The sequence below is a fragment of the Coffea arabica genome, chromosome 11e (assembly GCF_036785885.1).
Source record: "Coffea arabica cultivar ET-39 chromosome 11e, Coffea Arabica ET-39 HiFi, whole genome shotgun sequence".
Classification (NCBI taxonomy): Eukaryota; Viridiplantae; Streptophyta; class Magnoliopsida; order Gentianales; family Rubiaceae; genus Coffea; species Coffea arabica.
In genome coordinates, this window is record NC_092331.1 from 58031796 (window position 1) to 58056401 (window position 24606).

General features: G+C 35.5%; 2 protein-coding genes across 3 annotated transcripts; both read left to right on the top strand.

The window, feature by feature from the left end:
* The first annotated feature begins 11782 nt into the window (after positions 1–11782).
* LOC140021711 (protein BIG GRAIN 1-like E) lies at positions 11783–13654 on the top strand. The gene has a single exon (XM_072073014.1). The coding sequence runs from the start codon at positions 12416–12418 to the stop codon at positions 13439–13441; it is 1026 nt and encodes a 341-aa protein (XP_071929115.1). The 5' UTR covers positions 11783–12415; the 3' UTR covers positions 13442–13654.
* Positions 13655–19639: 5985 nt separating this feature from the next.
* Positions 19640–23701, top strand: LOC140004018 (squamosa promoter-binding-like protein 6). Of its 2 annotated transcripts, XM_072072831.1 has the most exons (5): positions 19640–19830; positions 19975–20078; positions 20387–21081; positions 21562–21665; positions 22583–23701. In XM_072072831.1, exons 3-5 carry the CDS (start codon positions 20408–20410, stop codon positions 23299–23301), a joined length of 1497 nt encoding a protein of 498 aa, XP_071928932.1. In that variant the 5' UTR covers positions 19640–19830; positions 19975–20078; positions 20387–20407; the 3' UTR covers positions 23302–23701. The 2 variants fall into 2 exon arrangements, with proteins under 2 accessions (XP_071928932.1, XP_071928931.1); XM_072072830.1 differs by lacking the exon at positions 19975–20078.
* Positions 23702–24606: the final 905 nt, after the last annotated feature.

Consider the following 24606-nt stretch of genomic DNA (forward strand, 5'->3'; position numbering starts at 1 on the left):
GGTATAAAAATTTTCGATATCTGTTTTTCTCAATTTTATGATAGATTCTTCACACTCATGTTTTCAGACATTGAACTTATTCCGGAACAATATCTCTACCTAAACTAAAAAGGATCCATGTTGAGTTTTAGACCACAATTTTTTTATTTTATTTTGGAGAGATGGAAATGGAAATTGTAATTAAAAAGGCAATTAGAAAAAAAGATTAAATTACATCTTCAATACTAACTTGAACCCTGATCAGTTGAAAATGAGTACTTCAATGTCTTGATTAACATATTTTGGTATTACACATCCTTTAATATCTTTTGTTGGGCAACCAACAAGAAAAATGCCGAAGATTTACATACATTATGGTTCTACTAGCATCGTTACAGATAATATTTTTCAACTTCGATTACTTCTATGAATAGTTTTTTTCCCCATTTCTGTGTCTCTCTATTGGATATGGATTACTTATAATATGTATATGTATATATATTTTAGCGCATGTTTTTCAATTATTTTATCTCATATATATGACATTATTAGAAAATGTTACTGTCAATAACACAAATAAATAAAATTTCGAATCCAAAATCGGAGCATTTTTTTTCTTTTCAATATTGTACTATTGAACCTTCCCTCATTCCTTTTATTGGATATAATGACGAGAATCGGGGTTTAACAAGTTTAAATACATAATGTGAAGTCATTGCCCTTTTTCAGTAGTTCGAGAAATACATTGAAAGTGTTTGGATTATATATTATATTCACCTTATTTACATGCACTGACTTTCTTGTATTATCAATACATTTTTCAATCATATCTTTATCTCACATACATCACATCAAAAGAGTGTTACAGTATTTTTTTTCACAAAATTATCTCAAATAATTTACTATCCAAACTTACAACTCGATTGGAACAATAAGCCACTCTACTAGATTCAAGGTTCTTCCGAACGCAAATACAAGAAAAAGGTAGTTCTTTATACCGATGTGGACAAGATCCTTTTTATCATTATTTCCTATCCAACAAATACACAAAGTAAGTATTTTTAGTTTTTACCAAAATTAAATGTCTTTTTCCTTTTTTTTTTTTTTTGTTCGGATGAAATTTTGTTCCGTGGTTTATGCCTTTCTTGAGGATGCGTGTGGACGATATTGCAGCGTGCTTACTACAAAAAATTGACGGGTGGACGTCAACCTCCAACCTTAAAAGTTTAAAACTGTCAATCATTTTTCGCAGGAAACGTGTCGAACATTGAATGGGGCATCCCCGAGTTCCAACCCCAGTCAGAGTACTTTTCTTCTCTTGGACGGTTATGCCCCTGGATGATCCACTTATTGCTGAATCAGGATTCCAACATCTTTTTATTTATTTAGTAGTACAACAATAGCAAACTTTTTTCAATGAATGGGTTTCCGCGGAGAGATGAATAAAAAGATGGAGTACTAATAATGGAGTACTTTTGTTCTCATCCAACCGATTAAATACATGCACATAGGAAACTTTGTCTGACAAGGTTTGGTTAAGGGTCAAAAATACCTATAAGTTCAAATTTGAAAAATTTGTCGTTGGAAAAAATGGAAAATCATTTGAAACATTCTTCACATTTCGTCACATGAATTTTTTCTTCCTTCACTTTTAAAATAGTAACTTTATATTCTTTACAAAATCAAGTCGATAAAATTTAATTCTAACCTAGGTTTTTTACTGCTTTTTACTCTGAATTCATCAAGTCCATTGTTTTTTACACCCTTATAAAATCAAATCGATAAAATTGAGTCCCAATTTTAAAAATGAAGGATAAAAAAATTTACTTGTCGAATTGTGAAGGATATTTTGAACGATTTTCCTTGAAAAAACTAATCAAGCAAAAGATCAAATAATGAAAGGTCTTCCAATAAACATCAAGACAAAAACAACAAAACGTGGTACATCAATGCCTGGGTCATTTGTGTTCTGTGGGCACCTTTTAAGTTTTCATGCTGATAACGGCAGTAAACTACTTGCTATAAAAGGAAAAATAATAAACAAAGGTGTATACGACTCTAAAATTACAAAATAAGAAGTGGGTCTGACGTAATATGTTGCAAAAATTTAGATTTATGGGTCGAGTGATTACGTTAAATTTTTTTTTTCAATGTTTCCATTCTCTTTTTTAAGTATGCTAATATGAGGGGTGAGTGATGATATATATATTTTTACTGTACCTTTAGGGCACAAAATAGGAAAGAAACCGCTATTGATGGATTATCATCTGGTTACAGATACAGATGCTAGATACAGATGCTGTAAACTTCCCTAAGTCCTTCTCATCTTTTTGCAATATTTTTATTTGCTAATTAAAACTTGTCTTGCAAATACTACTTGTCAAACGTAAATGCTATTAAAATGATGTCAAACCTAATTAAGCACTTGTCAAATCCAACCTTTCCCTAAGTACGTACTTGTGAAACCCATATTTGCTTTTGTAACCCTGTTACAGTACTCCCACAACCTAGCTACATGTGAAAGGGCCTTTCAGATATTCCTTCTTAACATCATCACTTAATAGTTAATAGAGGCTCAGTTAGGCTTTCTGATAGTTCTTTAATCAGCTAATATACTCTTGTTCGTTGAGCAATTCCACAGATTAGCACGGCTTCTTTCTCACTAAATGCCAGATTTGATAGTTGAATAGGACAAGGCTGTTAATAATATAATGTTATTGCATGTAATAGAATTGGTCCGACATCCTGAGAGTTAGGTAATGGTATGCCATTATCTCTTTTTTCTATGAATAATTGTGAATATGACAGCATATGTATGTAGCTAGGCAATCAAATATGTTTTTGACTCTCAAGTTTATGCTATATTGCTGGCAGAATGACAGGATGGTGAGAATGGAAATGACGGGACGCAGTGAGAATGATGTAGGAAGGAGGGTTCCTCTTTGAATTACAATCTTGTGAAAGAAGGCTACATACATCAATTCTGTCAATTTGTTATGACAAATGAAAATGAAATAACTAGTAGGGAGATTAGTCATGTAGGTACAAGTTACTTGGTTCGATTCTGTCACTTTCAGTTGCTATCCTTTTTTCGTTTTCTTTTTCTTGTAAGGTTTGAATCTCCTTTTGAATAATTAAAAAAAAGAAGAAGTTAAAAGAGCTAAATGGTTTTAATGGCATTTCTCGAAAAGGGTTTTAAAAAATCTTCGATATACTGAAAGAGGATTTTTACTCCTAGTTAAATCAAATAAATGGTAATCGAAATATTTTATGAGATTTAAGAAAATGGTATCATTAGTGAAGACCATGCTAAAAAAAAAAGGTTATAGTTTTAGTGTGGTGTGGGAAATATAAAAGAATATTGACTTTGGAACATATTAGAGCTAGATAGGGGTTCAATTCCTATTTGTCAAAAAATTCAGAGACTTGTGTGGTCGGAAAGACTCACTTTCAACCTCATATAAGTCCGGTTGGGGGTTCGTCGTCCTCCTATAACATATGAGTAGAGTAAATTGATGATGTCAGATTATAAAAAAAAAATCAATAATTTTTTTTCTGACAATTTACAAGCGAGTAAACGTGTGTGTATGAGGTAAGAAGATGAGACATGAGAATTCTGATCAGCTAGTTATTCAGAGAAGCAACAATGTTAAGCAAGAAGCAACTAAATTCACCCCACGAGGGAATACCAAAAGGGTAGCTGACTTTTGGCACTCCCCATGGAACTTAACTACAACTCACACACAAAAAAAAAAAGTTATTCAGAGAAGCAAGAATAAGGAAAATTAGTAATCAATTTAGTCCTATTCAACAAGAGGCGTCTTAGCTCCTGAATTGGTTAGAGCATCTTTGCTCGGGCCATTTCTACTCCTGGCCCAAGAAACTACAAAGTCGTTTTTTCAAAACCCAGACTTGTTTTTAATCATCTCGACCGAGTTTGGACTTAGCCACTCTGGGCTACCAATGATAATTTCATGCACACTTCCACTGAACATCCTCAACAAATAGGAGTTAATTAGTAGATGCTATTCCATTCTTATTCTTGAATGTGGCAAGTTAAAAGTTTTTAATTTCAGTCTTTGCTATTTTGGTGTCACTTGCGTGATGTTAGTAAAAAGAAAAAATTGTGGGATTATAAAAAAAAAAAAAAAAAAGCAGCCACAGAAATTGAGAATGCAAATTCTGTCTAGCTAAATGAAACCTAAATAACTAGTATTAACTATCCATTGGAACTAGACGTCTTTCTTGAATAAATATCCAGGATGCATTGAGACTCCAAGTTCAATGTTGATGATCAAAATTGTAATCAAGGGATAAAAGCTATGATAGCAGTAATTTTAATTGGAAAGTAGCATAAAAAAAAGCAAGAACTTGTTACTGTACTTTTTCTTTAATTAGTACAGTAAGTCAGTCAGTAGAATAAAGTTACCATATGCATGACTCCTTAATTTACAGACATTTTGCCATAAGTTCATAACTTGTGGAACAGATTAGTCTTGCAGTAACATTGGTGCTTTGATTGTTCCCTGACATACTCTTAACTAACAAGAAAGGGGGAGGGATGGATTGGGTGTACGGGGAGAAGGGAGCGTAAGTGAGATGTATCTGGGATTCGAATTAAAAAGAATGTTAAAAAAAATTAAAAAGCAAAAGAAATGACCAGTGTTAGATACGTTGGGAAGTGTTAAAAAATTCATGAAGTACATATCCTTTCTACCTGGCAAATTTTGGTTTTGGTTTTTGATCAGATAATGACAGTCATGGCACTGACTTTGAAAAAAATATCTAAATTAATCTTTTGCTATCCTATCTTCAAACAAGACTCCAGCCTAGCGCTAAAGACTAGATCAAAGGGAATGAATATTTGTTTCCGAGAAAAAATAAAAATAAAAATAAAAAAAAAGAGCTCACAATTCAGGAAAGTTGGTGTCTGCTTTGCAGTTGATTTTAATGTCCATGCAGAACAGGCTAAGGGGCTGGTTTTGTCCATGTTAAAGCAAAGAATAGACCGTCATGATAGCCTCTTCTATTCTCTAAATGCAGTGTTCTCAGAAAGCTAAGAGACAAGCAATGTCCTTTCTACAGATAAGGTCGGGGCGTTTTCCTTTCTCCCTTTTTTATTTTTGCTTCCTTTCTTGCTGGTCTAGAATGATATATAACGTCAATAGCAGGAGATAAAACATTATTGTGTTTTCTAATCAATGGACCTTCATTGGAACTCACTAGGGACTAGTCCATGATGGGATGAGAAAATTCTCTCGTGGGATGAAGCACTATGTATGAAGCTTATATGGCCACGTCGTGAGGAACTTGCTTGATGTAGTTTTAATGGCCAAAAAGACTGATCTTATCACAAATAAAATCACTCTTTTTGGTGTCACCTTTTTGCTTTGATTTTGCAAGTCCAGAGAGGCACATCCCCACGGAGGTGTCCGACGCTTCTGATTTTTCTATTGTGTGATTGTGATTGCAGTCTCTCGTTCATGCATTTGTTTGTCCATGCACTATGCATTCATAGTAGCAGTCCTGTCTTCTTCCTAGGGGATCATTGGATCAGTTCTGATAAGCCCTCAGGTCTCGCACCATTAATGGAATTTTGCGACACAGAGTGAGGATGGGAGACAGATCTAAGATTAGTGTCCAATGTGTGCTTCGTCAATTGGAACACTGGGGACCAAACCTGTCGTCCATCCTCTATTGTCAAAATCTGTTTTGAAACTTTAGTTTTTCTTTTACTTTGGAAATTTTTTTGCTGGAAAAAAGTTAATAATAGGCAAAAGAATTAAAGAACAGATACTGGAAAAGTGCTAGCTAGGTCTACGAGTAAACGCACAAAGGATCTGATCCAGTGGCGGAGCTAGGAATTAACTTTGGGAGGGGCGAGTCCATAGCAATGAAAGTAAAATATATTTACAAAAAAAATAACGTGAACATATATACCACAAGATTAGAAACAACCTTATATAGAATGAAAATTACTCATACGCTTCACATATACAAAAATATCATTATATTTACAAATCTATTTGACTGTGTGGGACATATGAAATTGTGCACGACGACTTTTAATTTTATCAAAGTCATCAATGATTGAATTTATATCAAAAGTTCTAGCAATTTCTTTCTCAATATACATTATCATAAAGTTAGCAAGAAAGTCTTCCTCCATTCTAGAACGCAAACAAGTCTTGATGATTTTCATAGCAGAAAATGCACGCTCTGTTGTAGCTGTTGAAACAGGAAGAGTCAAAATAAGACGAATCAATCTATCAATAAGAGTATAGCACATTGATTTTCTTGTCTTTGTTAACACTTGGCACAACTCCTGAAGTGATGACAAATTTTGAAACTGAGAATTACGGGAAAACTCAATCTGGAAAAGCTCTAATTGAGTTCTTAAGTGTAACTTCTCTTGATATGTGAAGTCAGCTGAATAAAACTTGTTTGCAAGTTGACAAATTTGTTCAATATTAAAAGCCTGAAATTATCTTTGGGGTGCAATGCTGAACTAAGAATAAGCAACTCTATTACATCTTCCTTAAACATATTCTTCATTTCAAGTATTTGAGAATCAACCGTTGCCAAAAACACATCAATCCTGTAGTGATGCTCCATGGTAATTGAATCATTTTGTTTTCGAATTCTTACTCGACCTGCTTTATAAATGACATTCATATCAGGCATCTCTATATTTCGTGCATCACAAAATGTCTTTACATTGGTGAACAATTCATTCCATCCATTATCTCTGTAACTTTGAAGTCGATCCATTATCTCCGTACCTCATCCCTTTGATGCTCTAGATATTCCCAAATGGATTTTCGTTTTCCAGGATCACGTTCTATGAATGAAATATCAAACTCTAATGATTCAGCTCTACAAAATTTCTTTGTTTGATGCTTAGGAGAAGAATCACAAAGAGGACAAGGAGTTTCACCACTTCCACTTGGTTCTAGACGTCTTTTCTTGAAAAAAGAATCAATTGTCCTGTTGGTCATTACCACTATATTTGCAACAAAAACAACAACCTGTAATCGAAATAAAATTGATTGAGAAATGCTGGTTATGGCCTATAGAGATGGGAATTTGACCAATGCAAAATACTGGTTTCCCTAATTCCCTTACAAATTTCAGCCATTCAGCCTGACTGAAAAGCCCGGCCATCACCCAAGGAAGCCAACAGGATCCTCAAAATAAAATTAGTATGAAAATTGGAAAAGGAAACCAGTCTCAGAATCAACTAAAATAAATGTTTATCACCTGAATTCAGAAGGCCAAGTATGAAAAACAATACAAGTCCCTCTCGAGCAATTCATCAAACAACTGGCGGGCGAACTTTTTACACCCACATTTCACTAAATAAATGCAATGTCAAACTAACCTGGTAAATGATAATAGCTTGAAATTTCAAAGCTTTTGGTACATCCAGTTTCAAAGCCACGCATTTCAACTTTTGCAGAAAAATTCGGGTGAGAACTGAGGAGTTACAATTCTCTGCCATAGAGTATTAGCTTGTATTTTGAAATGAAAAAAAAAAAAAAAACTGGAGATTGAAGAGGGAATTGAAGTTGGGAGTTGAGAGTTGAGACTTTTCTGTAAGAAGGAAATGAGAGGTGAATTGGTGAAAAAGGACAATTGTGAAGTTCAAAAAATAGTAGGTAAGTTATTTGGACCAAATCTGTTATTCTCCGTTAAGAAAATAGTGCAATTCTCTAGTCCAAATAACTTTCAAACATTATTGTTTAGGCCCTTTGGGAGGGGGGGACAAAGTGAATTTTTTGATCAATTTTTGGGGGGGCAAAACATAATAATAAAATTTTTTTTACTTAGAATTTTTTTTTTTAACAATTGGAGGGGGGCGGTTGCCCCCCTGGCCCCCCCCCCCCCCCCCCCTTCCCTCCGCCCCTGATCTGATCCAAAATAATTTTGACAAGATTTGAGATAATCTATTCATTCTGAGAATAGATTCTAACATTTGCAAATGCAAATTCATGACAATGAAACTATGTTTTTTATATTGTCATGAATTTGCATTAGTAGCAACAAATACATCAACGTATCACAGATGGATAGAGATCTGAAAACCATAAAACACAACAAATCTGAATAAGTCGCTAACAGTATAAAATATAGGATTCGAAACACAAACAATCGTGGCTTTATAGTGTCGGCCAAATTACAACAGTTACATAAACCATGCTGTTAGAAGACTTAGAAAATGAGGTCTATATTTACAAATTTTATAGTATAATGCATCTAGACAACGAAGAATGACAATATAATGAATCTAAACAGCATTCTATATAAGGTAAACGATCTAATTCATCCTAAATGATTGTGTACATTCACATGTACATTAACGCATGCAGTACAGAAGATACAGTAAGTGTTTGGTTTCTACAGCGGTAGTATCCAATGGGAAAGAATCAATTTGATGAAATCTGCTCATCCCAGCGCGGCTATACTTCCCTTGATGTGGTTCATTATTTTGTGATCTAAAATGGATTCTAATAATCCCACAACTCTAACAGCTTTCCATGGAAGTTGCGGTGAAAAGGGCTTTTAGGACCTGAAACTTTAGTGTGCAGATGGGACTGATTGGACATCCATGACCATAGGTTGAGCCTTTATTTGTATGGTGCATAGTAAAAGAAAGCAACAAAACATGTTAACATGGATCGCTATTAGAATTGGCTAGTCATCAGCTAAGATTGGACGAAGACAGTTGCAGGAGAGACGACAAGTGGGAACCATCTGATGTTTTAACACCCATGGGGAAGACAAGTTTCATCTTAGAGTAGGCCAAATTCATCTGGCCCGAATAAAAAACAAAGGACATGTTTTGATGAACTGGCTTATTCGAAGTGGGCTTTCAAGAAGCTCAGACATGAGGCAAATGGATTTATTACCTGGTTAAAATCCAGCTTCTTCTTCTCTTCTTCTATTTGGAATTGCCAATATCCTCCAATCGTTCGAGATGTACTTCTCCCTCATCGTTATCTCTACTAAAGCCAAGTGCTCTTATGATTACAAGATCAACCTGTCAATCATCACTTAAAGTGGATATGATTCTGCTGTTTCCTTTTGATTGGTAACAAGTTTCACACTTGGATTTTTCATCTGCAAAATTTTCAGACTCTTCTCTGTAACTGGCTTTTCCTAGCCTTTATTATACCTATACATCATTTTGTATATAACAAATATGATTTGTATAGGTCAAAGAATTTTTCAAGAAATTTTTACGTAAGGTATAGCGTACTTGTGTCTCACAATCATTAGTTTTCAAGACCAAACAGGAAATGATGCATGCACCTATATTTTCTTTTCCCTATCTAATTTTGATATTTAGCCCTCATGAGTCAATGAGGCGAGGCGAGGCGAGAGAGGAAAGGATAGCATAAGTTGTAATGTCACTCTTCTATTAATTAAACAACAAAAGATATCAAGATTTATCCATATTTCATTTTGTTTATCATGTAAAAACCACCATACAAAGCCAAGTAATGGGCTATTGGCTAATCTCCTATCCGTTCGTTGTACTACAATTCATCACCCAACTACTATTTCATAATTTTCTTTTGCAAACAGACACACAATAACTCTTCAAAGCAATAATTAGCCAAATATGTTAAGTGACTTGAGCCCTCAGTTGGCCGACAATGCTAAGGACAAACCCTGTGGAAAACATGTCAGATTATTACCAAAATTTATCACAGAACTGACTCAGAAGTAAACGTTTGGGACCATAGTCCTAGAAATAAAAGTCCACAATGGTAGAATTTGGTACTGGGGGATAATACCAAGATGGTAACAAATTTTCGTCAGACGATTGTGACACCTCCAAATGGAAGCCAGAAGCTGCCATGATGCAAGACGATCAAACCTTGCACAAGTTGGTCATATAAGAGGGCAGAAATTTGGGAACTTGAGAAAGGGACAATCAAACCTTCATACTATAGCATTTTGGTCTGGTCCAAAAATTGACAATGCAGCAATCACAAAATGCACTGTCCTCATCATATAACTGTTAGCACAGCATTCACAATCTTCATGATAATATGCAGCGAAAGTAAGCTTAGAGTTTACATCATATCCATAATCCATGACACATGTATCAATTGGCATATGCCACTACACGTGTGGCCACTGGCAAGATTTCTATCTACAAATACAGCCACTTGCGCAGCATCAATGATCGAACTTTGATTCCTGATGGGCCAAAGCTGTTGATTGGCAATTCGCTCTTTCTTAAAAGAAAATTAAAAAGCAGATGTTGAATAGTAGTATTCAGTAATGACTAGAGATCTCATTTTGAGGTTGAACAACGAAGATTGTGGATGCATCACATTAGTCCTGCACGTAGCACTAGAAATCTCACAAGTGGGGTAAAACACTGACTTTTGGTTTGGCCTAGCCTCCGCTCTTCATAGGGGTAAAATTTGGAATGCCACACTTGTTGTCCTACAATGTTAAATTTTATCTCGTGCAAGGGCAAATCAAAAGTCCCATGAATAATCTATATATCAAGTACTTGAAATTTATGATAATGAGATGTGTCAGTTTTTCCTTTCTGATCAATTGGTAAGCGGTTTCCTTGTCTTAGTCGCTTGTGCTTATCTTTGTGGGAGAATGAAATTTGGTTCTTTTGGAAACCTAAACAATCCACTTTTAATTTGAACTACAAACAATCCGAATCGAGTCTTGATCTAGTTGAGTCGAACTTTCACTTAATTTTATCAAATTTGAATTCGAGCTCGATCTCGACAAGCTCTTAATGTAAAATTCGAACTTGAACTAGATCTCAATTTCGAGTCAAGTTGAGTTTGAGTTCGAGCTTAAAAAAATTTACAAAATATTTTTATTTTTTAAAAAATAAATAAATAGTAATTTATCTATTAAAATAAAAAATTATACATATATATATATAATCGAATCGGTTCACGAGCTAACAAGTTGAGTATATTTAAACTCGAACTCGACTTGGTCAGTTTGAACTTGACGAAGTTAGGGTTCCAAACAAGTCGAACCGCTAGGGAGTTGATTGTGAGCAGTTCGAGTCGAGTTTGGTCAAAACCGAACTTGACTCAAGTTCGGTTTTGACCAAACTCGACTCGAACTGCTCACAATCAACTCCCTAGCGGTTCGACTTGTTTGGAACCCTAACTTCTGCAACCAAATTGTGTAACATCAAATAAAGGACTAGAATATTAGTACATTTAATAAAGTTGTAGACCATAGCAACGTTTGCCCTATTCAGTAGTAGTCCAAAGCATCCAAAATTTCCATTACCAATTTTTTTTTTTCCCTTGAAAACCCAATCTTGAGATCGTTTTTAATACGAATTCCTAATTTCTAATTCGTCAATGGAGCACCAAAATCTTTTTGTCTTTTTTTGAATCGTTAATTTCCCTAAGTGCATGATTAGTCTGTCCTTTCAAGATAAACGATACACGTAATAAACCAAAAGACAGAGTCGTGTCCCGTTTGAAGATCCAAGCTAACTAGTCACAAAATCCTTTTTCGAATTCCAGGGAGTTGGGAGAAATCTTCACGTAGTCCTTTGTTTTTATTCAGTGAAGCGATGTCTGAGCATTAACCAAAATTCCATGAGGCATGACAATCTGGGATTTGATGCTTGAGTACCAACTTAAGTTACCATGCATAGATAGCAGTTTATTTAGTACTAGTTTGGAAGGTATAATTAGCTGGCGCTGTTATATTAACAAGAACTTCTTCTTCTTCTTTTTTTTCCCGACAAACCCCAGAATTACTATATATATAGCCTATAAAAATGTTAAAGTTCAAGGGTACCTTGTTGACATATTCTTAATTAGACAGATCCGAATCAAGCCTACTCTCTAGTCCTTTCCCATCGTCTTCATTGCGATCCATGTTAAGGAAAGATATATCTTCATATCGAGTGGCTAAAACCACTCGAAAGCTGATGCCCAACATAGAATTTGAGAATCCAAGGAAAGATATATCTTCTCTGCCCCCCATAATGTAATGCACAACTCCGACCTCTAAATTTCAAAGCGTGAGAAGGATAAAGAGTTCTTGTTTCATCCGACCCCACTTCCTTTAGATAAAATCAAAGCACAAAAGACCCCCCATTCAATTATCCTCAAAACACAACATCAAAATTGTTACTAGAAAAATATTTATGATTTGCCATCATTCTTTATTATTGTAAAACACTTCAAATTGTTATGGGCTGCTATAAGAGCGAGCGACCCTATCTACCACCACTCTCCATCATTTCAAACACTTACAACATCCCTTCTTTCTTTCCTACTTGTTTCCTAAAACCTCACAATTCTCCCTCTTTTGCAGCTTCTTATACACATCTCTTCCTATAAGTATACAACTCACTTTACATTTGTTTCCTTGCATTTCAAACAACTTTCCATTTCACTTGCAGTATATGTTTTGAGATATGTCCATCGTAGGACATCCAGCCCCTGATAAGATGCTCACGAAATCCGTTCACAGGAAAAATGATTCCGGCGAGCTTGATGTCTTTGAGGCTGCCAAGTACTTCTCTGCTGCCAATGAAATTTACGCCTACGAAAATGGTGCAACTTTTGCACAAAAGGGCGTCAGAGATCACCATCATCAGGAAAGGCAGGCTTCAAAGGCTGGAAGATTTAGCTTAGACGTGCCAATGAGGAATTCAAATTCAATCCCTTCACAAACTACTGTCATGGAAAAGCAAATGATGATCAAAGAAAAAAAACACAAGCAACCAAGCTCCCCTGGTGGTAAACTTGCTAACTTCTTGAATTCGCTTTTCAGCCAAACATCTTCGAGAAAGAAGAAATCCAAATCCACCACCACTACACAATCTAAAAAGGACGATCAAGATGATCAGAGCCCCGGTTGGAGAAGGAAAAGGAGGAGCAGCATTAGCCATTTTGGAAGCGCGACAAATTCAGTCGATTCAAGGTCTCTGTATTCAACTTCAAGTTCAGGTTTTAGAACACCTCCCCCTTATGCCCATACTCCCACAAAGACGTATAAGGATCTCAGAAGCTATTCAGATCATCAGCAAGTTATCTCCTTCTCCAAACAACCAGGAAATCATGTCAAGTCCAATAATATTGCGGTACAAAATGGTGTTCATGCTGAAAAGAAACAATCCCAGTACAGCATGGACTATGCCTGGTTGGATGATAAATACAAGCTGGTTGATCACAATCTGCAGAGTTTCAAGAATGCTAACGTGGGATATCCACAGAAAATTGAAGCGAATAATTGGGCTGATCGGTACTTGTCCGAGGAAAAGGGATTCATGAAGTTCAACGATGCTGATGATGGTGCAGATAGTGATTCAAGTTCTGATCTATTCGAATTGCCAAATTATGATTTGGATTTCTATTCCAGTGGTTTACCGGTTTATGAGACAACAAATATGGACAGCATCAAGAGATGTGCACCTATATCTAGTGCAGCAGCAAGATAATTTTATCTCCACTTCTCTCTCTTAATTCATCACAAGTACTTCATTATTGTCGATGTTGAACTTAGAAATTGGTGATGAAGAGAAGATTAATTAAACCCTTCTTTTGGGGGGGTTGAGATCCAGATATGGTTTAAGATTCTCCCTTTTACGTTCTTTGAATGTTCTGCACAACTTTTTTCTGTATGTACAGTTTGGAATGTTGGTTGGTCTCAACTTTTTTCCCTACTAGTTTTCAAGTAAAGTCATATATAGTGCAAAAACAACAACATAGTAGCCCTCCACCACTATAATGCTATTCAGCTTGGTGTGTACTCGTGCACTACTAGAGATCCTCTTCCACAGCTCCACTTCCACTAGTGGAAGAACAAAGAATCATCACACCATGTGATAGCTATCCTTTTTTATCTTTTGACTTTGGACATAAGCAAAGAATAGATTTATCACATGATCTGTGTACCTAATATGTAATGCATAAAATCTAGCATGCCATCATATGATTGATTAACAGTAGTCACTAGTACTAGGAAAGTGGAAATTGCCTATCAAGTCCCTTGATTTTTTAGGAATTCATCTACTAGCAGTCAGCCAAGTATGAATTCGAAAACTTTTCATACATAATGTTGCTTTTGCAACATATATACTGAGGTCTTATTCTTCAGCCAAAAACAAAGCCTCCGCAATTCACTGGCCTTTGTCTGAAGGGCCAAAAATTGTTTGGCTATCAAATTTTTTCAAACAATATTTCGCTTGTATCATAAATATATTTGTCAATCCACCTTTTTATGTTTTCAATCACCTTTTTATCTCTCATCCATCACATCACAAAAAGTATTACACTAATTATTCTAAATAATATTTCAAACAATACTCTATCCAAACAAACTAGAAATTTCGACCCCATTCTTTCCCTTAAAAGTCATAACGTCCCTAGTTAGATTATAGTCTTGCATAGCCAAAAGAGCGCATTCCCAGAGTTTTTCAGTCTTGAACATGATTGGCTTGGATAATATCTGCCATACCATTCAAGTGCGTTTCCAAAGAAATCAAGAGAAAAGAAGTATGATTAAGTTTTGTTATTTCCTACTCGTGATCCTAGCTTGGTTGAAGGTTATAATGCATATATATTGAAAGTGGTTTGAACATTTAGCCTTTTTTTTTCTTTCCCCTTTTTGACGCTTAAATTCAACTAAATATGTGATCCTGTTGAAGGATAAGGTTGGATTCTATTCCAGAACTAACACCAAATATTGCTTAATTTTTAATGACTAAACTGTATAATGTTGAGTTTTAAGGACTAAAGTATGAAATCTTTCAAACCCATCAGAGAAAATCCTTCAAGAATACAAAAGATAATCCAGCAGCATGAGATGGAAATGATTACGGCTTTTTTGCATTAGCATTATTGACTTGCATCTTGTTCTGTCGTTCTTAATAATTCGTCGGGTTTAAGCATGCCCGGGACTCATGTATCCTTGAGTGGTGGTCCAAAAAGAGAAAGGTCCATTGTACGGAGGAATTGATTTTTATTTCTCTTCTAATCTTTAGGGTCCGTTTGTTTCGGGTGAAAATCTTTCCAGGAAAATATTTTCCTAATTTCCCGTGTTTGGTTGCACAAAAGTTAATGAAAATATTTTATTGTGTAAAAGATTTTTACTCATCCTATGGAAAACAACTTCTTTTCCAAACTTACTGAAGTTGTTTTCCTAAATGCGCACATCACGCCTACTAAAGGTATCTGTCAAACTTTCAAAACTTGTAACATGTTCAAAATATATAATAATAAAAAAAGGCCTTACCCTACTCACTCCGATCTCATTGACATCGATGAGTTCGCCTTTGATGCTGACGAATTTGTTGGTGACGCCGACACTACGAATTTGTTAACGATTTGGATTATTATCAATTCTCATTGTCTTTCTTCAATCATTTTAATTTTCTTTGCAATGTTTTCTTAATCAAAATTACGCATCTTTAGCTCAAACTTGCCTTCATTTTAATGCCTTTGAGAGTGTGATTTTGATCACTGGTATATGATCTTTAAACCAGATTTCATATATGAGTCAATAAGAGCAATAATCATATGAAAAAGAATCGAGCCTATTTCTTCAACTTGAGAAGATATTGATGCCTGCTCTTCCACTTTTATTGATTGACCTTAATCACCAGCCATTTCATGGTCTTGATATGTCTAGCTTGGTAATGTCTTTTATGGCGCCAATAGTTATGAGTCAATGAATTGTCCTTATGCTTGACCTGGATTCTTTCATTTTGAGTGGTTCTACTATGTTTATTGATAGGAACTAGGAAGATCGGTTCCAGTGGTGGAAAAGAAAAATGGGTGGCGGAAGGAGTTGAATTTTGATAATAAGAATACAGTTAAAAATTTCAACCAAACATCAAAAAACATTGAAAAAGATGAATATTTCCCGGAAAAGAACTTCCGTGGAAAATTTTTTCTTAAGGAAAATACTTTACTTCCTACCAAACAGAGCCTTAGTGATTATGCTTATCCAGAGAAAATCCAAAATATATAATTAGGTGTTTGGTTTACTAAGACATACTTTAGTCTAACAAAACAACTAAAGAATGCAAGTGTTACGTAATTAGAGTGGCTTAACATTAGAGCCAAAGTACCTAATCCTAATATTAATTAGAGTTAATTTACTGTTAAGTGAGGTCCAAATCTAATGACAGGTATATTTGTGGTGGTAACAAAAAGGTAAATCTAAGGTAATCATTATCAATGTCAAGAGGATCTAAAACACTAATGTGTACCCAGACAGATTTCAAAGGACACTTCTATGTTTCAAAGGTTGGAATGAGATTGACAGTTTTTTTTTTTTTTTGGTGGCAAGTTCTGTACCTTTATTGATCAACCAATGAAGCGTGAGATTGACAGGTAGTTTCTAGTTATGAACATTTGTATACACATCTGATTTCTAAAAATTCATCATTTGATGGTCTATTCCAAGGCACAAATATTTAAACCATGTCATTCTATTTTCATTGTAAAGAGTGGTATCTGCTTAAGAGAGTATGATGCACTAGATGCAAAACTACATAATGATCACAAGTTCTCAATGAGAAGAAATTCTCTATCATACATGCTGATCTATTCTCTTACTTTTATCAACATCTTCACTCTTCGAGTCTTGACATGAATCTTTTCCAACCTCTTTGTAGCATACTAGGGCTACAAATGAACCAAACCGCTCGCGAACGGTTTGAGTCAAGCTCGACTCGAGCTCGATCAATATCAAGGTCGAGTTGACTTGAGTCAAACTCGAGCTCGAAATATTAAGTTCGGCTCGCGAGTTCGAGTATATATATATATATATTTTTAGTATATATTTATATTTATATTTTAATATTAAAATTACATATATATCCTTAATATTTTATTATTTATTAAGAAAAAATATTATTTTATTTATTTTTTAAAAAATAAAATAATTATTTTCTATTTTTTAATTGAGCTCGAGTTCGAGCTTTAAATTATCAGCTCGTCGAGCTCGAGCTCAATAAAAATAATTTAAGGCTGGGCTCGATTATGTCAAAACTCGACTCGACTTGATTCGTTTGTAGCCCTATAACATACATTGACATCGTATAATTTTTTTTTAATCAATCATTATATTTTACTCCTACTCCTACTCTAACTTATATTAGGGGATGATTCAATTGGACCAAGAGGATTAGAGGGAGAGGATCCCATCTTAGACTAAAGGGATGTATTATTGCACACATTTTGAATTTAACTGCACGTGAAGAGATTTGAACCTAAGAAGTTCTACAATAGAACTACTTGTAACAATGGAAATGAAGAGTATAACAATACTTGTAGAAGGCATTTATATGGCTACATAAGCATATTGGCATGACAAAGAAAGTTACCAAATAAAGTCTAGTGATGCGCCCTTTTCCGTAGCAATCTTGGAGTTGGAGGACTTGATAATGAAAATAATTGAGTGATGGGGGGCACCAAAATGGGGGCGGGATGAGCATGCAAATCAGCTTTGGAACCACCCGAGTGGGTGGAGGGTCCAAGCGTGTTTCAAGTTCAAGTTCAAAAGAGAAAATTCCACACACACACACGCACATCGGACACGAGAGACAAATGTAACCCAACCCAGAAATAAAAGAATTTTTTTTAAAAAAAAACCCCAGGAACATTTAAGATTGTTTGGGCTGGCTGGCACCGACAGCTAAGTTAAACTATTGCTAAATTCTGTGCAATTAGAAATTTAACTTCTTTTTTTTTTTTTGGAGGGCGATAAGTCTAGCTGCAAAGTCCATGAGGCTGGCTGTTGTGGATTGAAATGATCAGTGTCCATGTTGGTCAGATCTGGCAGCCATGTTGGATGGACATGACAAGTTTTGACCACCATTTTTTGGCCCATAATATTGACAGGTAAGCATATGGAGACCAACGCCATATTTTGGCCCATGATGTTGATTAATATAAACATGGATTTTGTAATCGTTTTGGGTAACTTAGATGAACTTTAGGCTAATTCAAAGTTCCCCAGGAAGAGGGAGAAGGGGAGGGTGGAACTAGAAATATTCAAGAAGAACTTACAATTTATTTGTGTTCTTAGTAGTTATTTAAAATGTTGCCTTCTTAGATGAGAGAATATACATGATTTTTGCACTAAACTGTGTTGCGGAAGCAGCGTTTCAAATCTATATTTTTTTTTTGGTTCAAAATTGTTCTTTTGAATTAGTAGGTCCCAAAGAAGAATAAGAAAAAGAAGGAGAAGGAGGAGTATGAATTTTAGAATTTACAAAAGGAATATATCAACTTAGATTCAGAATCATCATAGAATTCATCAAAGGAAAAAAAAATAAAAACTTCATAGACAAGTAAGTTTGAGTTGTTTGGGGATTAGATACACCTAATTACTAGGTTTTAGCAATTTGTTACACTTAACCCTGCATAAACAAGAAAAAGAAGAAGAAGAAGGAGACGAAAGAGAAGGAGAAGGAGGAGGAATTTTAGAATTTACGAAAGGAATATTTCAACTTAGAATTCATCAAAAAAAAAAAAAAACTTCATAGACGACTAAGTTTGAGTTGTTTGAGGATTAGATACACCTAATTACTAGCAATTTGTTACACTTAACCCTGCATAAACAAAAACTTCTTGGGTTTGGTAGCGGCTTAGTGCCCACTAGTCTTTTGTTATGCAAATGTAAATGGAGGGTTCAGTTCACAACAATTGCTTATTTGCACCAATGCCACCTTCTCTTGGTCTCTTAGGATTAAAAATGGGCCATTTGTTTCGCCTATTGCATGGTTCATAATTCCTTCAGAAACATGAAAAAGTAGTATGCCTAATTGTGGTTGATCGTTGACCATCTAGTTTCACGCTTTAGACCTTTAGTAATCAAAAAAGGGGAATCAAGAAATTGAAAGAGAGATGATGTGCAGTTTCAACTACCAAATCCTTCATTTCCCCACAATATAGAGGGACCAAATAGACCAACACAAACCCAAAAAAAAAAAAAAAAGGATAAAAATAAAAATAACAAATTAGAAGAGTTGTTCTTTACCCTCCCCACATCTTTCAATGTTGACCACAAATTTTACACATTTGTATGATGTCAATCAACTTTTGTCTTTTAAAAAATGTGAAAAGCACTTAAATTCTATGGCTTTACTTCGTTTTGATTGAGGAATTTGACAAAAAAAATTTGAAATTCACTTAAATCGTCTACTTATTTGAATTCCTTAATATGCATTTGGGTTTGTAATACATCAATTATTAAAATATATTTAAATGCTAAAATAATTAATAATTTACAAATTCAAATACAAACAACAAAAGAAATTTGAGAGAATTTCAAAATCTATGTCAGATCTCTCAAACCAAATGCTATCTACTTAACATTTTTTTTTTTTTTTGGCACCAGCCAACCATAATGCTTGTTTGGATACAAGTTTTATTTGATAAGAAAAAAATTGCTTGCACCGTAGACACATAATACACATGTTTTTGCACTATCAAGTTTCAACCTTATCTCGTATTATGCATCACATCATAAAAAATATTATAATATTATTTTGAATAATATTTTTTAACCACTTATTCAAACACACCCATTGAGTCATTAACTATTGCAAGAAAAAAGAAAAACAAAAAAAAGTGTGATATATTAAAAAAAATATATGTATTGGAAATTTGGAATGAGATATCGATAGTTGATGTTCCTTTTGTCGTCCAAAAGGGGAAGGCAGTGGGAATGATTACTGAAGTTGACTCGCATCGCTACTGTTTCTTCCGGAAACCCCGATACTAGCAGCACTACTCCGTAGAATACAGCTCTGATCATCCATTTCCCAATTATTTTTCTTCTATTTTCTTGCTATCTTTGCTGCTACTCGACGAGGTACAATACTTAAATTCTCCATCACTAAAGCTGCTATCTTTATGATATTAATTTTGCTTGTGTTTTACCTAATTTTGTCAACTGGGCTTTCTTTCTTTTTGTTTTTCCCCACCTTTTCTTGCTTGATTCTTGATTTTTCTGTAGTTTCTGCTGATTGATTGGTTACGGCTATGTCTAATAGTGGAAGAACTTGTGGTTGATTATGTGGGATGGTTTTGTAATTTCTGCTGCTCCTCCTGCGATTTCCGGTAATCTAATTGAGCAAAATGTTTCACTTGTTCTGGGATTCTTTTAGTAGGCTAATTGAGCAAAAAGGTTCTCTAAATTTGGAATTTTAGATTGTTTACTGGGCATATTAGTTTGTGATTATGGACTGCGAACAGAGTTTAATACTGTTCTCTTTGGTAAACTCAATTCTTGTCGTGTAATTTGCCTGTGTTCAATGGTGGTTGCAAAAATCTTGCTTTTTGTTCCTTTTATTTTGGTCTTAAGAAACCAAGGCTGGACTTTGCTTTCTATTAGTGTGTTGATAAATTTGATATGGTTTGGTGTGTAGGGCATTTGGTCTATTACCAAGATGGAGTCTTTAAGCTATTATTTGGAACCTAGGGGTCCTCCTATTTCAGAAGATATTGGGTTACCGGTTGATCTTCTTGCAAGGAATAAGAATCATGTAAAGGATTGGGATCATAAAGCACTTTCTGATTTTTATAAGAACATGCCGAGTTTTGATAGAGAAACAGTTGACAACATGGAAGTTTTGGAGACAGACTTCTCTAATAGAACAGAAAAATTGCTTTTTGCTAATCCTGGTCTGGGATCTTCTACTGATAAAACTAATGATGACTCTACCAATGTGATAGCATCTACCTCTATGGTTAATTTTGATCCATTCCTTTGGGAGGGATGTGCTTCAAAAATTTCTGCAGCTGCTGCTGTGCCTCGTACTCAGAAAGAGTCAAAATTTGATCCAAAGTTGGAGAGACAAACAGATTCCAGAGAAGCTGATAGTTTATCTTGTTCAAAAGAAAATTTGGTTTCATCATTGGTGGAAGATTCGTTGCCAGCTAAAAGAGCTCGGACCACTAATTTGCATTCTCAGTTTCCTGTATGCCAAGTGCATGGCTGTAACAAGGACCTCAGTTCCTCAAAGGACTACCACAAAAGGCATCGAGTATGCGATGTTCACACAAAGACTGCTAAAGTTATTATAAATGGCATTGAAAAAAGATTCTGTCAGCAATGCAGTAGGTAACATTGAAGCCTCTGGCCTTTGTCTTGTTCATGTTGTTGCTATTCTTGATGAATTAAATTGCATTAAACCTGATACTTGTCCTTTCATTTCTGGGATTATTAGATAATTAGCTAGAGAACTGTTGCATTTCCAATTGATTTTAGTGAATATATGGTTTTAAGTTAGTAGTTTATGATGATCACGTCTTCCATTCTGACCATCCTGATGATGGGGCAAATGCAGCGTAGTCAGAGTTGCCCCAAACATTTGACTTTGTTGTCCCGTGTTCTAAAATTCAGTCTTTAATGACAAAAAATAATAGCAGATACATGATTGAAAAAGATATGGCATGCTAATGTAGATTGAAGAAATTGCTCTTATTCTTACTTTGTTGATTAACCTATTGGCAGTTTCATGGCTAGTATGCTTTTATTGTAGTTGACTATAGTTTTGGCTATATAGCTGATTAGGCTCATAGTAACCTTTTGGTTGTCCAGGTTCCATTTGCTTACAGAATTTGATGATGGTAAACGTAGTTGTCGGAAACGTCTGGCAGGCCACAATGAAAGAAGAAGAAAGCCTCAACTGGGTGCTCACTTAGGTAATCCACTGATAATTCTTGAGTAACAGTGAATCTTATTTATTCTCTCCTCTCCGATACGTTAATGATTGGAAGTTCATTTCATACTCCTATCATTTTCTTAAAAAATTAATTGGTTCTTTTCTCTCTTTGCCAAACTATATTGGCTACATTTATGCATTATTAACACTGTTTGGATACTTAGAGCTCATTGGGATGCTGAATCTTTGATACCAAGTATCAATGCCCCATCTGGAGAGTTTCTAAGAAGAATATCTCAAGGACATCTTTTAGGGAAAAAATTCATTAATGCTTGGTGACACTTAAGGTCTCATGTGTTGAAAAATGAGAAAAGTCTGTAAGAGTAATGTGGAGAATGATTTCTGCTTATAATTTTCATTGAGATAGAGGAGACCCCGGGGTTGGGGGGGCAATGCAAGCGAGGTGGGGTATCAAAGAGGTTGATTTTTGATTATCTGTAGCTTGTCAAATCTTCATACAGGTAAGAAAGCACCATGATGTTCGTAAATAATATGCCTTTCCTTAGTCCTGTTTCTGTAAGCAAGGGGTCCAGGTTTCCCTTTCTCAACAGTAAGTGTATCTCAGAACATGGAGGGTGAGAGAGAGTAGGGGATAGGACAACATATTCTCCACCATGCCCATTTTCCATGCATTTAGGTGCAAGGTTTTAACCTTAATATAATGAACAGTGGAAAGTGTATAAATCACAACTATGCTAGTAGAATGGAAGTGCCTAAAGTTTTCTGAGAAAAATTTTGTCTAGGAACGACTTCAATTTTTGTGTTATAGTTGAGCGGGATTTATGTCATATTTGTCAATTATTTAGCTCTTTCATGTCAAGCAGTTTTATGTACCATTTGAATTGATTGTCAACTGAACTTCTGGCATTCAATGAAGATCATTTTTGCATTTGACAGGTTCTGAGTTCTTGGAGATGACTTTACTTAAGAGAACATCATTCCTTTCTCCAGAGACATTTCCTGCTGGCTTCTTTTATCAGGAAAGATTCGAGAAAGATAATCATGGCAGGCACTTCAAATATGTAGAGTTACCAATTGACAACTCTCAGTCAGCTGTTGCCCTGATGAATGGTCAGTCTGGTCGTGTACCAATTGCAGATCCACACATCATCCAGAAACAACAGTCTCCTGGAACATGTATTGATACAGCAGTAGCAGTTGAATTGTCTGTGATCCGAGACTCCAGTAGTGCTCTCTCTCTTCTGTCAACTCAATCACAGAATACATCTAGTGGTGCAGCAGGCATTTCTATGGCTCTACCTCCAGTAAATGGAGTAAGACACCATGCTTACGAGTCAACAAAGCAAAATTCTGCGAAGAATCTAGGAATTAATACTGCAAAAGGCTCTGCAAGTAGTGGCTATTCATGTGGGACGATCGATGAGGAAGGAATGGTAAGGGTTCGTGATGGCAGCATGCCTGTTTCCTTCAGAGTCCAGAGAGAAGGAACTTTTCAAGTATCAGATTATAGGCATGCCAACTGTAGTCCTTCTCTTGAAGTTGGGACTCTTGATCTGCTACAATTGTCTACACATTTGAAAAGAGTGGAGCAGCAGAGGAATTTTTTGCAAGTGGAGGAGGAAAACGAGACTTTCTGCTGCTCTTCTAATTTGTAAAGGGTATTGCTTACTCAAGCTGTGAATATGTATGTGTAGTGGATGATCTGCATGTGTGTGTCTCTGCATTTGGTTGTAAAGAAGAGAAGGTGATGACCTGAATATTGAACTTCTACCAGTTTCCTAGTTGCTAAAAGAAATGATTAAAATGTGATAGGGGATATCAAGATAGGGGAAAAGGAGCAAAGGGGCAAGTTCAGCTCAAATTTTCATGGCCTTCAAAAACCATTGAACTGTCTCAAAATTTCTGTGCATTTAAGTATGTTCAGCTTAGTTCATAGGATGTGCGATTTTAGGATTAGTTCATAGTAGTTCTTGAATATGTTGTCATCATTGCAAATTTGTTGTTAATGGTAATGTATAATAATGTCTTTGCTGCCAAGAGGGCAAGTTTTTTGTTTTTTGTTTTTTTTTAAATTATAGTATAAGTGGAATGAATTCGAAATCTTTCATTTATACTCTCTCCCTGACCACGCAACCTGTCCTTCCCCCTCCGGAAATTTTCTCCCATATTGCAACGCGAATTAGAACCAACTACGATCGCCAACTGCACATCCATCCATTTTTTTCATCAGAGAAATAACCCTTTCCTCCGGCAGCCCCACCACCCAACTCCACCGATCTCTTTCTCTCACACGCCTTACATGGCTGCAGAAGATTACTCAGTAATTCCACGTCTATCTCTTTCACACCATACACACACTTGCATGTGGAGAGAGGGCTGAAGGAGATTAGGAATCATAGTGGAGGAAAATTGGTTGGGACTTGGGGAGGAGAGGAGGAGAGAGAAAACCACTGGGCCAATGGCTCAGTGGCTACTAGAGAGGGGCTTAAGTCCCTCCTTGGACTGTAGGTGAGGGTTCAAACCTTACCTGTAGCGAAAAAAATTTAAGGATTGTGCCAGAGCACTCCCTTGGTCTAGTTGGGTCTGTATACCTACTAGCCCCTTACCACAGCCTCCTTAGGCTCCCCCTCTCCCCTAAATTAGGATAGAACAGGTTATATAAATGTATCGTTGCTGATAAAAAAAAAAAAAAAAAGAGAGAGGAGGAGAGAGAAAATGATGTTCCATCAATTAGATACCTACAATTTTGAGCAGACCAGACAATAATCTACATCGCGATGAATAGAGGAATGCAGACCAGACAATAATCTACATGGTGATGAACAGAGGAATTGCTAATTTTTGCTTCACTGGTTTGAATCCTCGTAATTGCTCAAATCTTTGAATCAACTTTGGCAGCATATTCTTGCAAGGAAAATTGCTTTTCAGTTCATTGGTTGTTTTGGAAAAGCATGATTTTT

What these genes read in the sequence shown, in the direction of transcription:
- LOC140004018 (XM_072072831.1), top strand. Translation starts at nt 20,408, where the DNA reads ATGGAGTCTTTAAGCTATTATTTGGAACCTAGGGGTCCTCCTATTTCA. An exon ending in TTCTGTCAGCAATGCAGTAG is followed by an intron (nt 21,082 to 21,561) that starts GTAACATTGAAG and finishes TTGGTTGTCCAG; the next exon opens with GTTCCATTTGCTTACAGAAT. An exon ending in TCAACTGGGTGCTCACTTAG is followed by an intron (nt 21,666 to 22,582) that starts GTAATCCACTGA and finishes TGCATTTGACAG; the next exon opens with GTTCTGAGTTCTTGGAGATG.
- LOC140021711 (XM_072073014.1), top strand. Translation starts at nt 12,416, where the DNA reads ATGTCCATCGTAGGACATCCAGCCCCTGATAAGATGCTCACGAAATCC.